This window comes from Phocoena phocoena, chromosome 10 (assembly GCF_963924675.1).
Source record: "Phocoena phocoena chromosome 10, mPhoPho1.1, whole genome shotgun sequence".
Taxonomy (NCBI): Eukaryota; Metazoa; Chordata; class Mammalia; order Artiodactyla; family Phocoenidae; genus Phocoena; species Phocoena phocoena.
Window position 1 is genome coordinate 24,598,256 of NC_089228.1, and position 15,144 is coordinate 24,613,399.

The 15,144-nt window shown below is 42.2% G+C and overlaps 1 protein-coding gene across 3 annotated transcripts in view; it reads left to right on the top strand.

Annotated features, from left to right (window-relative positions):
- Positions 1-14,244, top strand: part of MAGI1 (membrane associated guanylate kinase, WW and PDZ domain containing 1) — a 617,596-nt gene extending 603,352 nt beyond the window's left edge. For 2 of the 3 annotated variants that reach the window (XM_065886131.1, XM_065886132.1), the window contains exons 20-25: positions 5,545-5,638; positions 5,772-5,832; positions 6,803-6,946; positions 9,262-9,400; positions 11,472-11,560; positions 13,493-13,549. In XM_065886131.1, coding sequence (XP_065742203.1) covers positions 5,545-5,638; positions 5,772-5,832; positions 6,803-6,946; positions 9,262-9,400; positions 11,472-11,560; positions 13,493-13,549 — 584 coding nt within the window. Of the gene's footprint in view, positions 1-5,544; positions 5,639-5,771; positions 5,833-6,802; positions 6,947-9,261; positions 9,401-11,471; positions 11,561-13,492 lie in introns of all 3 variants that reach the window. The other variant, XM_065886130.1, reaches the window with a different exon arrangement.
- The last annotated feature ends 900 nt before the right edge of the window (positions 14,245-15,144 follow it).

Consider the following 15,144-nt stretch of genomic DNA (forward strand, 5'->3'; position numbering starts at 1 on the left):
CCCGGCCAGGGATCGAACCTGTGCCCCCTACAATGGAAGTGCAGTCTTAACCACTGGACCACCAGGGGAGTCCCATGCTCATGTTCTTTTTTCTTATCATCAGTCACGTGATTCTCCAGCTTCACTCCTCTCTAAGTAGTTTCCCTCACTGTGCCTCTCTCGTTTCCTTCTCACCTTTCTGGCTCCAACAAAGGCTTTGAAACACGACCCCCTTGATGTGGCACTATCGTGTTGTTCGAAGTCCTGCCTTCCCAGTTCTAGGACAGGCCTGGCTCAGAGTTCTCACCATCTCCGCTTTTACTACCTTTGGGACCAGGATAGGAGATGAAGTGGGGGCAGAGCCTCTTCTCCTGTGAGAGATGGACAAGGGATAGGAAATTGATCATGGCAACACAGAAAGGCCCACAGAATGGCTGAACATACTGAATTTGAACTTGAATTTTGACTAGTTACACCACACATACTTCCTACCACTTGTGTTCTATAGAAACACCCTGTGAAATCTGGGTGGAATGAGACTCTAATCAGACAGAGCAGACCCTGACTGAGACAGGCTCACATGGAAAATCATCAGATTGAATCAAGTTCAAGGTAATGAAAATATTTATGAGCTTAAAAATATATTATTTAGGGACTTCCCTGGTGGTCCAGTGGTTAAGACTCCACGCTTCACTGCAGGGAGCTCGGGTTAGGTCCCTGGTTGGGGAACTAAGATCCCACGTGCCGCCTGGCTCGGCCAAAAGAAAGAGAGAAAGAAGGAATAAAAATAAAATAGAGATATATTATTTAAATGTAGTCTTTTTTCTCCTGAAGTCTTTTTAAATTTTTTTTTTATTGGAGTATAGTTGATTAACAGTGTTGTGTTAGTTTCAGGTGTACAGCAAAAGTGATTCAGTTATGCATATACACGTATCTGTTTTTGTACTTCACATCTCTCTGATTTAAAGTATTTGCTTGTATAGGTAATAGGGCTTGGCAACATAGATAGTGCTATTTCCTTGGCAAAGGCCTAAAAGAGTTTACTTATTTAATAGAAAGCTCTGTGGATATGATAGCTAGCATATACTCGGGCAAGAAGAGCAGGGTTTCCATCGTATACATTTTAAAAGTCTCCCAAAACTTTTCATATATTTATGGCATTTAAATTTTCAAATGTTCCCTTCAGATATTTATTACATATGTGTTTATGCATTAAAATATTTATGAAAGGAATGATTGTATCCGTGGTCGACTTGCTTGGCCTTGTAATGTGGATTCCATAAGGATGGCTAAGGATATTAACATGGGAGCAAGGTTGGAATTGTAATCACTTGTCACGGAGATAACTTGAAACCCAAGATAGGCGGCGCTCCTGTCAGGAGTTAGTGCCCTGATTTAGCATGGCACCGTGACAGTGCCTTGAGAGCTAGGATATGCTCGTCTTGATACACGATTGCTGTAGAAAGTGTAGTAATATCCATTTTCATTCCTCTGGGAGAGCTAAAGCCAGGTGTGAACACTGTTTAAGAAAGGATGTAGGGCACTTTTTGGAATTTATCATGAAAATAGCCAATCTGTCCATCTATCTGCTTTGGAGTTTTAAAAGTCAAATACCTTGACACCCCTTTATAAAACTGCCTCTAGGGTGTACTCTTATATCAAGCCCTTTTACATTTTTTTTATTATATGGGGCAAATTTTGCTTTGGGATAGAGATATAAATTTGTGAGAATGGACTTCATCTCTGTATTTTAAAAAGCTGGAGAGAATTTCAGCACATACTGTCTTGGTTTAATTCTAAACGAAGATGTAAAAGCTCATTTAAAAACATAAGCTTATATTAATAGATATTAAAAAAGCGTCCTGGAAATCTAGGGTATACTGAAAGTTATTTTAGTGCTCGGAGATGGCCCAGGAAGTCTAGAATTCAAAACCAGGGTATTTTGTATCTTAATTAATCTCTGATACTGCTTAGTGAAGTTGGTGGTACTTACACAGGAAGGTAAAAGTACTTGCTTATTTGAAGAGAATGTACCAATCCGATACGATTTCCGTGATACCAGTGCATAATTCCCTTGTAAACAGAATGAAACTAAAAGTTAACTATCAGGCAGGCCCTTGGTTTAACTCCCATTGCCTCCACTTGCTCTCTGGAAGACCTTGGACATGTTGCCTACTTATTCTAAGCCTCAGTGTCTCTATCTATAAAGTGGGGGTAACTAATTGCACCTATTTCGTTGAGTTGTGAGGATGAAATGAAATAGCACATGTGATAATGCACCTAACACAGTGCTTGGCGTGTTGGAAACAATTGAGATATGGTGGTTGTACATAGATTAAGGAAAACAAGCAAAAGGAGAAAAATTCAGTGGGCTCAGCTAGGCATTTGCATATTAAATGTTAATTTTTGAAATGCTTAAAATTAAGCTTCAATCCAAAACAGATTTGCATATAAATATGTGAAAAGTAGCAAAGGAATGATGGAAGGAAAATTAATAAAAATTCTATTTATACGTTTGTTGAGTGATTATTATATCTCATCAAACCTTGAAAATGGCATAAGTATTAAAATGGTTTGAGAATGGGATCTGCCCTGCCTAGAAAACTCTGGCTACCAAAAACACCCAAGAGGGACTTCCCTGGTGGTCTAATGGCTAAGGCTCTGGGCTCCCAATGCAGGGGGCCTGGGTTCGATCCCTGGTCAGGGAACTAGATCCCACATGCCGGAACTGAGACCTGGCACGGCCAAACAAACAAACAAATAAATAAATAAATCTTACTGGTTTTAAGCTTTTTAAAAACAACAACAACAAAAAAACACCCAAGAACGCTAAAGGGGAACCTCTGCACAATTGAGTAATTATAATCACTTTAATTACAAGGGAACATTCTTTCTGGTATCCTGATGATGATTTCCCCATGGCCCTAGCAATCTTGTGATTTCCCAGAGAGTCTCCATAAAATTAATTACAATGAGCAGTATGAAGTTTTTAAAAATCCACGTTTATGAAACTACTGGCAAATCACATTGACAGGCTGTGCGGTCTCCTAGTCCTTTGTACGGGCACAGCAGGCAGACTTTATGAAATACCACTTAGATTTATCGCCTTGGTTGTGCCGCTTAACTGCAGTCATAAAAATGGACTAATAATATACTCAATATTGTGCTAACAGTAATAAATACATGCCACCCATAAAAAAGATGCTCATCATTTTTTGAGCAGTTTTTTTTTTTTTTTTTTTTTTTTGCGGTACGCGGGCCTCTCACCGTTGTGGCCTCTCCCGTTGCGGAGCACAGGCTCCGGACGCGCAGGCTCAGTGGCCATGGCTTACGGGCCCAGCCGCTCCGCGGCATGTGGGATCTTCCCGGATCGGGGCACGAACCCGTGTCCCCTGCATCGGCAGGCGGACTCTCAACCACTGCGCCACCAGGGAAGCCCTTGAGCAGTTTTTATGTGCCAGGCATGAGCCCAAACACTTTCCTCCCAGGTAATCTTTGCACCAGTGTTCTTAGATATTTCTGTTATGCTGTATGTGTAGATGAGGAGACGGAGGCATGGAAAGTTTAAGTAACTTTGCCTCAAGTCCCAGCCAGTAGGTTGCAGAGTTTGGGTTGCAAAGCCAGGTAGTCTGACTCTAGAATCTGACCTTATAACTATTACGCCTGACAAGCTTAAGAAGTGCCACTTCCCCACCTTGGAGGGTCACAAAGCGTATTGGCACAGTTAAGGGTCCACAGGAGAAACAAAACACAGACACACAGAAACATTTCTCTCTGTGTCACCCACTATTTTTCACCCTATTTGACCACAGATTACTGTTCCCTCAGAATCTGGAGCAACATTTGGTAAAACAGATTCTGTGGGAGACATCATCCTAAAGCATGAACTGGATTCACATTTTAGTTCATCTGGTCCAGTTACATTTTCTTACTAATCTTGCACCTTCGCTGTCCAGATCATAATCTTTAGAGCTCGAATAGAAACTGTTAAAATCGTATTTCAACTTTCTAATTTTGCAGAGTTCAAATAACTTATACACGTTACCACAGTAATAAATACAAAGTAGAAGTAGTAGCAAGGGCCACAGCTACAGCCAGTGTGTATTGAGTGCTTACTACATGTCAGGTACTGTGCTAAACATTTCATATATTTTTACCCAAGAAAAGGGAATTATTGTCGTCATCCCCTTCTATCAGATGAGGAAAACAAGGCACACAGCTAATGAGTGGGGGACAAAGGGATTTGAACCTGGGTGTGATCTCCAACCCTTGCTTTTAACGCCTATGTGTAATGAAAATAAAATAACAGGAAGTCAGACCTAATCTGAGTAGTATTTTTAGGAAAGTAAAATGGAAGATTTTTGGGGATTCTACCTTAGGAAAGTAAAATCCCAAAAACTTAGGATTAGTGAGATGTCCATAGAAACTTGGTTATACATGATGGGTAGATACATGTATTCCACAAACACTGGAGTGCCTACTGTGAACCACAGGACTCCTAGACACTTGTAGATTTCACAGCACACTGTGAATTAAATGGGCATTTATAGGCTAATCTAAGAACTTCACCACCACATTTAGCATTTTCTTGATTAGAAAACGTGTGCCAAGTTCCAAACAGTCAACCTAAAAATAAATATTAATAGTGTAACTTGCTCATAGTTGCTTACTATCTGCCTTGACCTTAATGGAGAAATAATTAGTAATAGAACATACAACTATTACAATGTGAATGATTGTATTTTCATATATGCATGTTGGTTTGCAATCTATAGGCATGTTCATGAGTGTTTTCAAATTCTGGGTCTCCAAACTCCCAGAGATCAATGAAGTTGCTTATGAATGTGTTTAGTGGAGAAGAAAGGCAATTTTCATAAGAATATAATCATATCCATTACATTAGGGTGGCTTCCTGATCTGTACAACTTAGATTTATAAACTCCAGCTCTAACTCATTCAAGTTTTAAAATGAACTCTTCGTGAGTGAATCTAGGCGAGGTCTCACAAGAATTCCACATTTTTAGTTGTGCTTCATTTTGTAAAAGTTTTGGGGAAGAAAGTAGATGTTATGTGCGTGTGTGTTTAACAAGATGTTAGCGCACTTTTGATTTTAATAGTCACATGAGAAAATCAAACAGACTCACTAAAGATCGCTGAAAAATTGCAGGAAACATTAGCAGAGACATTATCAGCCTGTAGAATTATGGGAAACAATTCTGGTGTGGTGTCACGATTTGATGGGCCTGCCCTTTATAAGTGATGGGGGAAGAGTGAAAGGCACCTACCTTGGCTACAATTTTAAAGTACCATTTTCTTGGGTAAACTCTTTCTTTCATTTGTGGAGATGTCTGATTGGGAGGAGGGTAATGGGAGTGTACGTGGCTCACATCATAGAAGATCTTAGAATGGTCCTTTAAACTCTTGTTGAGAAATTCAGTTCAAAACTGTTTGAAGTGGTGACGGAGAAGCCAGATAGAATTCACAGGTGAGGCTTCTGCACACCTCCTGGTGTGACAGTGTCTTCTCTGGGGCCTTCACTTCCTGATGCTCTGTCTTACCCTGCAGAGTCTTCGAATGCCACTTTGCTGACCAATGCGGAGAAGATTGCCACCATCACCACCACACACACCCCTTCGCAGCAAGGGGCCCAGGAGACCAGGTCAGACATGGCTTTGGTTTCTTTTGTTACTTTCAAGGGGAAAAAGTAACTCCTGTTGTGACGATGCTCCTCCTTGATTCTTCCTCTGTCTCCCCGTGGGTTGCTCTTATACTTTTATCTCTCGCTTCAGCAGGAATACCACCAAACCAAAGCCGGAATCTCAGTTTGAGTTCAAAGCACCCCAGGGAACACAGGTGAGGGCCATTTCTCTTTCTTCCTTGTTGGCTTGGTGTGTTTCCTTCCAACTTTCTAAAGCTGTTTTTACCAGGTATCTTCTATAAGGTACCCTCAATTAAGATAAATAACTTTTTGTGAGGGGTATGTACTAAACATGTACTCATATTGGTTTATCAAGGAAATGACATTTTATTTTACTACCTTTGAAAAATATTCCTAGACATCCTTTTCTAGGCAGGGCTCGGGGGGAAACCCAAACAAAATAAAAGCTATAATTATCTCAAGGATTGGTGATCAGAGAAAGAGCAAAACAGCTCATGTCTCGTCATGGTACTCATAAAGGCATTTATGTCAAGAAAATGTCTTTTTGTTAAGGTGTTTCTCAGACTTGTGAATTTCAGGTGAGGCCCCTTAAAGCTACCCAGCTGTCACACGAGGTGGTAATGGAGGGTGCACAAGTAATAGCAGGTGAAGCAAATTTGGGAAACATGGGGTGATACAGAGTTAAATAGGTTTTTTTCTCCCCCCCACTGGCCTTCTCAGAGCCTTCCCTAATCCATTCCTGATTCTCCTTAATCAGCATGGGTACCACTGTCCAGATGTGTGGAGGTAGTTGTTGGTATCCTAACGATGAGATGTTTTCAGACGTTGGGCAGGGAGGCTGAATACCCAGCAATGTGCTGGATGGTATTATTTAATGAAGGATTTTCCTGCCCCAAATGCAAGTTGCAGCCTCACCGCTTAAACTTTAATATATGCGTGTTGGCACGCAATCTGTATGCACACTCATGAATGTTTTCACATTCCGGATCTCCAAACTCCTAAGGTTAATTGATATTAATAAACAATCAAGAACCACCAAGAAGGGGATAGAAACTGTGCCTTTGTGTCAAATGAGCATAATGGAGAATGTTGGGGAAGAGGGAGAGAGAAATGTGTGTGGATTTAAGTCCTCCCAGAATGACTGCACTTAATTTCTTTGAATAGGAGCAAGATTTTTACACTGTGGAACTGGAAAGAGGTGCCAAGGGATTTGGCTTTAGTCTTCGAGGCGGCCGAGAGTATAACATGGACCTCTATGTTCTGCGCTTAGCAGAGGACGGTCCTGCAGAAAGGTGTGGAAAGATGAGGGTAAGTAGGGAGAGGCGTCTGGAGTGGACATAAAGAAGTCATCTGCAGTGACTTCTTGACATCCTGTGGTTAGAACCTGCACGTTCATGAGAATTACATGTTTCTAAAGCTTTCAGGACACTCCAAGTGCAGGACTCCCACCCTAGCATAAATCTCTCCCTCAAGCATAGTTAGTTGTAGCTGCTAAAGTTAGGTGAGCTCTTCCAACTCTGAGGTTGAGTGAAGGATTAAAGTCACTTATGAACTTATTAACATGGATATTGTCTGAATCCCATCTCCATAGTTCTTTTACTTAATCTCATGGGGCAGGCACATCACTTCCCAGGGATTCCTGGGTATCCCAGCATGCTTCAAGAGCAGGAAGAGCAGTGTGGTTCTGTAAGTTCTGGGTGGTGAGCCCCATGCAGTCTGTAGCTAGCCACTGCCGCCTCCCCCTAGGCCTCGGGAATGATTTAACACTCTGCATTAGCAGAGGGCCAAGGAGTCCGTGGCGTGACTATTCAGGGTCACTAGGTAGTCATCAAAGCTGCAAAATTTAAATGCACGTGTGCCAAAAGTCCAGTCTGTTCTGTTTAGATATCTAATACCTCTTACCACGTATGAATATGTTTGTCTCCTGGGCAGATCAGATGATTAGAAAAGAAAAAATCATCTGCTCATTAGAGATAGGGGGCATAGATGGAGACATACATAGGGAACAATTTGCAAGGAATTAAAGAAATTGAGAGTCAGGTCAGGAAATCAAAAAAGTGATTAAAATTAGCCCTGAGCAGAAAGAGGGAAAAGAGTGACCAAAGGTGGGGAATTTAATGCTTGGAACTTAAGACAGAATCTTGAAATTTATGTTTCTTCAGACTGAATTTTTTAATGAGCTTTTTTTTTTTAATTGAGAAGGTAGACCATGAATGTGATTTTTAAAAATTAGAAGAAACTGGTGCATAGTAAAAATATAGTTTCCAGGGTCAAATTAATATACCAGTTTCTTGTATATCCTTCCTCTATGCATACACATGCATAATTTGTGCATATATGGTGGTTTATATTCCTTTTGTTTATATTTCAAACACATGGCATATGCTTTTCCATGTCTTTACTCACTTTAAAAAGTTTTCGATTGAAAGAAATACCACTATTATGATATTTTGTATAATGTTGTGTAGTTCACAAGACATATTGTAATATTCGATTGGACCCCCTCAGCATGGTAGGCATGGGTTGTTATCCTCCCCGTATACAGATGAGGAAGTGAACTCCAAAAAGTAAAGGACTTAGCCAAGATCACTTAGCTAACAAGTGATAGGACTCAAATTTAGTCCTTTAAACTCCAAAGCCAGTCCTCTCCTCTTCTACCTTCTAGAATATGTGCTCCATGAGAGCAAGGATCTGGCCTGTCTTGTTTACTCCTTTGCCTCCAGTGCCTGGAATAGTCGCTGACTCCTAGTAAATGCTGCAATCAATGTATCAGCCAGGAGTGTGGTCTCATCTGAAGGCTCAGCTGGGGAAGGATCTGCCTCTAAAGGTCGCTCACAGGGTTGTTGGTAGGACTAGTGCACTTTGGGCTGTTGGCCCAAGCCATCTCTCATTTCCTTATCGTAGACTCTGTAGGGCATCTCACAGCATACATCAGAATGAACAATTGAGAGAACAAAAGAGGACAAGTAAGATAGAAGCCAAGGGACTTCCCTGGTGGTCCAGTGGTTAAGATTCTGTGCTTCCACTGCAGGGGGTGTAGGTTCAAACCCTGCTCAGGGAACAGATCCTGCATGCCGTGAGTTGTGGCTGAAAAAAAAATTTTTTTTTAATAAATGAAATACTCTTTAAAAAAGACAGAAGCCAAAACCATGTTGTAACCTTATCTTTGAATTGACCTCCCATCACATTTGCCATATTGTTTGTTAGAAGTAAGTGACTAATTCCAGCCCACATCCGAAGGAAAGGGGATTACACAGCATATGAATTCAAGGAGGCAGGGATCATTGGGAGCCATCCTAGAAACTGTCTGCCACATCCGCCTCCCCTCAACAATTGATATTCCCTTTGCTACTTTATTTCTTTTAGCACTTAACACTGTCTAGTGTACATGCATTTTCATAATTTTCTTATTGTCTTTACCCCACTAGAATACCATCTCCATGAGGACAGGGATTTGGGGGGTTTTTCACTGCTGTATCCTAAACAATAGAAGATTTTTCTGGAACATGTTCAGTAAATAGTTAGTGAGTCAATAAATGAAAGAATGTAAAATTACAAAGCACCTCAATAGCTGGTGAAACCCTTTTGTGATCTTCTCACTTGGCTCTCTCTTGCTTTGGCAGGTTGGTGATGAAATTTTAGAGATCAATGGCGAGACCACCAAAAACATGAAGCATTCTCGGGCTATTGAACTGATTAAGAATGGTGGCCGCAGAGTGCGTCTGTTTCTGAAGCGGGGAGACGGCTCCGTACCAGAATATGGTGGGTCAAACTATGAAAACATTCCTTCCTTCCCTGGCATGACTCCATGAATTTGTCTCCAGAACTGCAGCAGGAAAGTCTTTTTGTTTCCCCTATTCACCAGTGTCTTACCAGCCTCTCGCACCATGTGATTATTTGCCTCGCTTGTTCTGAAATCTCTACACATTTCATCCTTTTGCTTGCTTACGTGGACTGGGGCATGGCCTAAGACGAGCTCTTTATAGCCCCCTTTCTGATAATCAGAGAGAACATTTTGTCTAGTCCGACCAAGAGCGAAGGAATGTTTGTTTGAACTGTGCCAAACTGTTTCGCAGATCCAATTCTTAGCACAAAATGACTCTACTCCTTTTAAGAAGCAGGAAAGCAGGTTTCCTGAGTGATATGTTGAGGCACAATTCTTTTTATTCTCTCTCTTTCTTTTTTGGTTACTTGATATCTTTATTCAAGAGGCGTGAAATTTGGAGATGATTTGGGGGCCTTGCTCACCTCCTTGATGCTCTGTATGCAATACTTCTGCATCCCCCCCCACTGGTCCCTACCCCACATCAGACCACCTGAGCCCACTGCTAAAAACAAACAAAACTGTTGGTATGTTAACCATATGTTTTTAGGTGATAAAGGATGAAATCGATTCCCAGTGCCCATCGTGAGGGAAACACATTACTATACCTTTCCTGTGAGGAAAGCCAGCTTTTACATAGAGTTCCTTTGTCATATCTGTAGACATGATTTGACTAAACAGCAATGCTCTTCACCTAGCCTGGTGTTCTGATGGTGAAATATTGTATATTATAATGATTGCATCCTATTTATTTGAGATTCTTGTTTAAAATTAAAAAAAAAAAAAAAAAAGCTATGCCCTAGATGTAGGGCTTTTCTTCCCAACCAAAGGTCTACAAAAGTTTCTATAGAAACTGTGATTGAATGGTCCCCGTATACGTTGGTCCCCTGTATTAGGGATTTATCTGTTGTCACCCTCTTCTCTGAAAGTCATTTGGCACAATTCCCAGTTGCATTTTGGACTTGATGAGATACTTAATTCAGGTGCAGCTCAAGGAGAAGGATAACCCCTTTGAAGGACAGCTTTCCCAGGTGTTGGGCATTCATGCAGGTGCAAAATACAAGGGGCCCAAGGTGGGGGGCGGTGGATGGGATGGGATGGGTATCAGATGAGGCCCCTTGAGACATGGCCAACCATGGGGGAGGTATTTTGACAACATTAAGATGCCACAGCTGTGCGCTGTCCTAAACCTTGACCATAGGTGTATCGATGCCACTGAAACTGTGTAACATTATCTCCCTTTTCTGTCTTCCCTATGCTTCTGTTGGATGTGATCTTTCATTTGCGAGTCATCGTCAGTAACCTGTGTACCTTCTCAAAACCTATGTCTGTTGCACTGAGGATGAAAATCCAACACTAACAAATGTTCTTTGGGCTAAAAATAAAGATCATTGAAATACACAGTTTTTTTCCAAGAAGGGTTGAATGTGCCAGGGTTGTGCTACTGTAATGTCTCCATGTGTCATTGGGACTAAATCTCTCTAATTCTATTGATTAGAATCACAAATGGGTTATAATATGTTAAGTTCCAATATTTTTCTGACTTGATTGGAACCTGCTTCTCTGTGAGGCTATTTTTGTAATGAGTTTTTTGTACTTAATTTAACTGCCGTGGTCTTGGGGGAGGGGGGATGGAGGGAGATGGGGGAGGGAACTTTGTTCCTTTGTTGTTTATTGTTAATGCTCTCCTATGCCAGCCTGTCATTGTTCCAGTTGTTTGAAAAAGAAAAAAAAAAGAAAAAAGGATGCATCCATTGTCTGGGTTCTCGAGTCACCTTATCTGGCTGTCTGAAAACGTCACTGTTCTGATTTTGGTCTCTGCAGCCTTATTTGAGTGTTGCCTTAGACTGTCTGACTGGACAAATAAACTCTCTTTGCCCTATGTTAACAAATGCAGATTTTTTTTTTTCTTTCCTCTTTGTTATAGGGAATCTAAACGTTCAACTTTTTCTCTTTGTCTCTTTCTCTTTCTCTCTGACTGTTCTTGGTGCTGGGCCCTCCCTTCTACAGCGATGATACCTCCTAATATCGCTGCATGTATGAGAAATGAAAAGCTCGGGGAGGCTTGCTTCTACCTTATGGGCCATAATCAAACTACGGTTTGTAGCTCAATCAATACTAGGTGTTTCTGTGCTGTGGCCTAATTTCCTCATTGCTTCTGCTTTAGCTCTATTTTGATATGTTTGGCAATTCATTCTGAGCACCCTGCGTTCTTTGAATTGTAAGTACACCGCTGACCCTATGGAAGTCTTACTCTCCCTTCTCTTAAAACTAGGTGTAAGAAATCCCAAGGTTAGATTTATGATAGTCATTGAAGCCCCTTTCCTCACCTAGATCCTAAAATGACTTCATAAGCTTCTGCGTGTGTTAATTCTAGAAGCCTACCCAGCATTCAGAAAAAACAAACCTCAGATCACAAAGCTCTCACTTAGAGGGATGGGGCTTTGATAGACAGGAAGATGAGATTTCCTACTCAGTTATCTCTTGGCAAATGACAGCCCACAGGCCAAATCTTGTCCGCAGCCTGTTTTTGTAAGTAAAGTTTTAGTGGCACATGGCCATGCCCATTTCTTTTCTGTGTTGTCCATGGCTGCTTTTGCACTATAGTGGCAGGTGAACAGTTGTGACAAACTATGCAGCCTGCCAAACCATAAATATTTTACTCTTTGGCCCTTTACAACTTTTTCCTTTAAAAAGTTTACTGATTCCTGCTCTAGGCTATATTCCTGCTTTTGTTAAAACCCGCCCTAGGTTTTGGGAGATGGTTCGTGAAAGAGACTAATTGCTTAATGTTGACCTTGTTGGCTCATGAAAGATCCTTAAGGGGGCACCGGGGATTCCTTCGCCCCTGTGACTGTGGCCCTGGTTTGCCCTCCATGCTGCAGCACATCATTTCAGGTGCTTTGCCTGGAATGCAATAGTGTGTATGACTTACTGGGTTTAGGTGTGACAAAGCATCCCTGTTTTGAAAAGAGCTGTCATAAATCCGGGATGCTACCTAAAACATTTGCAGCATCATTTCAAATAGTTTAACAGTAAATAGGAGCCCTATGGGTTGCCCTGCTTTTTAATCTATAGACAACTTGAGGTTGTAAGAAGCTGTCCAGTGACTTCACGGCTCAAAGATGTAATTATGGCTGCTTCTATAGCATCAAGAAAAGTGCCTCTATCCGAACCCCATCTAATGTCAAATGTGATCCTGACGGCCTCTCTTCCACTCCCTTTTATCTGTCAGCAGACTCTACAGTTTAAAAACAGTTCCTTAAACTTATGCAAAAGTAAAGAAAATAGTTGAACAACATTCACAAAGGTAGAGAGAATGTTAAATGAACCCTCCCATAATGTCACATTTGCCCATCATCAACATCTGGCTGTGTTGCCTCTGTAATCACCAGGCTGGATAACTTTTTTTTTTTAAAGAGAAGTATACTTTGCTTACAGTAAAATGCATAAAGCCTGAGGGTCCAGTGCAGTGAATTTTTACCTCTCTATGCATGCCTTTAATCCCCACCCAGATCAAAACATCAACTCTTTACATTCCCCCAGAAAGTTCCCTTCTGACCCTCCAGGTCAATAGCCCAGGTTGTTTTTAAGCAAATTAAAACAAGTATTCTTTAAAGAAAGGAATATTTTCTGTCATGGGGGCTGGGGGCTGGGGGGGTGGATCAGGGAGGAAGGGGGGTAGAGTGGGGAAAAAAGAGCAGGAGATAGGGTGGGGACATTTTGATACTTTTAGACAGACTATTTGGGTTGTGCCTTTAAAGACTAAACTCATGAATGATGTTACAAGTTCTTTAATGGTCTATGAGTATAAAGAACAGTAGGCTAGCTGTGGAAAGCCACAAGTACCAGTTTTTTAACCCTGACTGGTTGCAGTTATACTTAAGTTAACCAAGAGTCAGTTGGCTTTGATTCTGACTGCTGTAACAGTCGTTTGTTTGTTGTGACTAATGGGATCTCACGTGTGCGGGTGGAGACAGGAGCCGAGGTCCTTGGTACCAAACTGTTGCTCTGGTTTCTCTTCCTCGCAGACCCCAGCAGCGACGGGAACGGCCCTCCCACCGGTCCACAAGGTGTTCCGGAAATGAGGGCCGCGCCCCCCGACCGCCGACAGCATCCATCATTGGAGTCCAGTTATCCACCCGATCTTCACAAATCATCACCACATGGGGAAAAGCGGGAACACGTGAGAGATCCCAAAGGCTGCAGAGAGTATAGCAGACAACCCAACGAACATCACACATGGAACGGAACTTCTAGAAAACCCGACAGTGGGGCTTGCCGACCCAAGGACCGGGCACCCGAGGGACGAAGAGATGCCCAACCCGAGCGGATGGTGACCAATGGCCCCAAGAGGAGGCCCCCGGAGAAGCGGAGGGAGGGCACGAGGAGCGCTGACAACACTTTGGAGAGGAGGGAGAAGCCGGAGAAGAGGGAGGCTTCCCCGGAGAGGAGGCGAGAGCGGTCCCCAACCCGCCGGAGGGACGGCTCCCCCGGCCGGCGGAGGAGGTCTCTCGAGAGACTCTTGGATCAGAGAAGATCTCCGGAGCGCAAGAAAGGAAGCTCGCCCGAAAGGAGAGCCAAATCCACAGACCGGCGGCGGACCAGGTCCCCCGAGCGGAGGAGAGAGCGGTCCCTGGAGAAAAGGAGCAAAGAGGACAAAGGCGGCCACCGAGAGAGGGACGAGACGAGTCTGAAACAGGATGCCGGCCGAAGTTCCAGACATCCCCCGGAGCAGAGAAGGCGACCTTACAAAGAATGTAGCACCGACCTCAGTATCTGAGACCCTGAATCACATTCCAGCCTTTACCGTGTCAAAGGTTCTAAGAGGAAGCTCACAGACCTGAAATGATTTAGTTTCTTACCTAGTGAAGCGTCTGACGTCAGCCTGATGATTCTCTGACTTGCGACAAACATTTGATGCATTTGAAATCTTATAAGAAAAAAATATATATATATGAAAAGTGTTGTGCCTGATGTATCATATTAAAGAAAGTATTTTTAAATGCATACTTTTTTGGAAATTATTTGCCAAATGCTGCCCCCAAGGGATATAAATTTTGTTTCTACATAAACTGTAGAATTGTCAAGAATTGTTCCCTTTTGGGGGGAGCGACCTTTTTCTCTCCTGGTAAAATGGGGCTGTTGATCATCTTCTCCAAGTAAGGAAAATCATTGATCAAGTTTAATTAATTTGATAGAGACTTATGTAGTGAGGTAGTGCTATACTGTAGTTAGGAGTTTTTCTTGAAAAAAAGAAAAGAGCAAAAAGGCAAAAATTATATTTGTAAAAGCTGAGGACTCTTTGGAATGGATTAGGATTGCCGATGATCCTAAAATTAAGCAAACTGTATGAAGAGACTACTATCGCAAATGAAGGATATTTATAGTTAAACGACACAGCACAAAGAAATGTTATGTTCTCAAGTTATAGTTGGCTCAGAAAACAGTTCGTACTCTCCCTGGCCGTAGAAAGGTGCCAAGAGGAGAAGGTTGGCCGCCATTACCCCAATGCAGCCTGAGCACAGATGCGCAGGTTCATTAGTATCACCAACATCTAATAGGATTTCATTAAGGCAGTGCCATCACAGCTTTGCCCAACTACTAGAAGGAACGGATAACAAACGCCTTCTGTGTCGTCTTGCCTGATTTGAGGCGGAATAGGAGATGGAATGGGGGACAG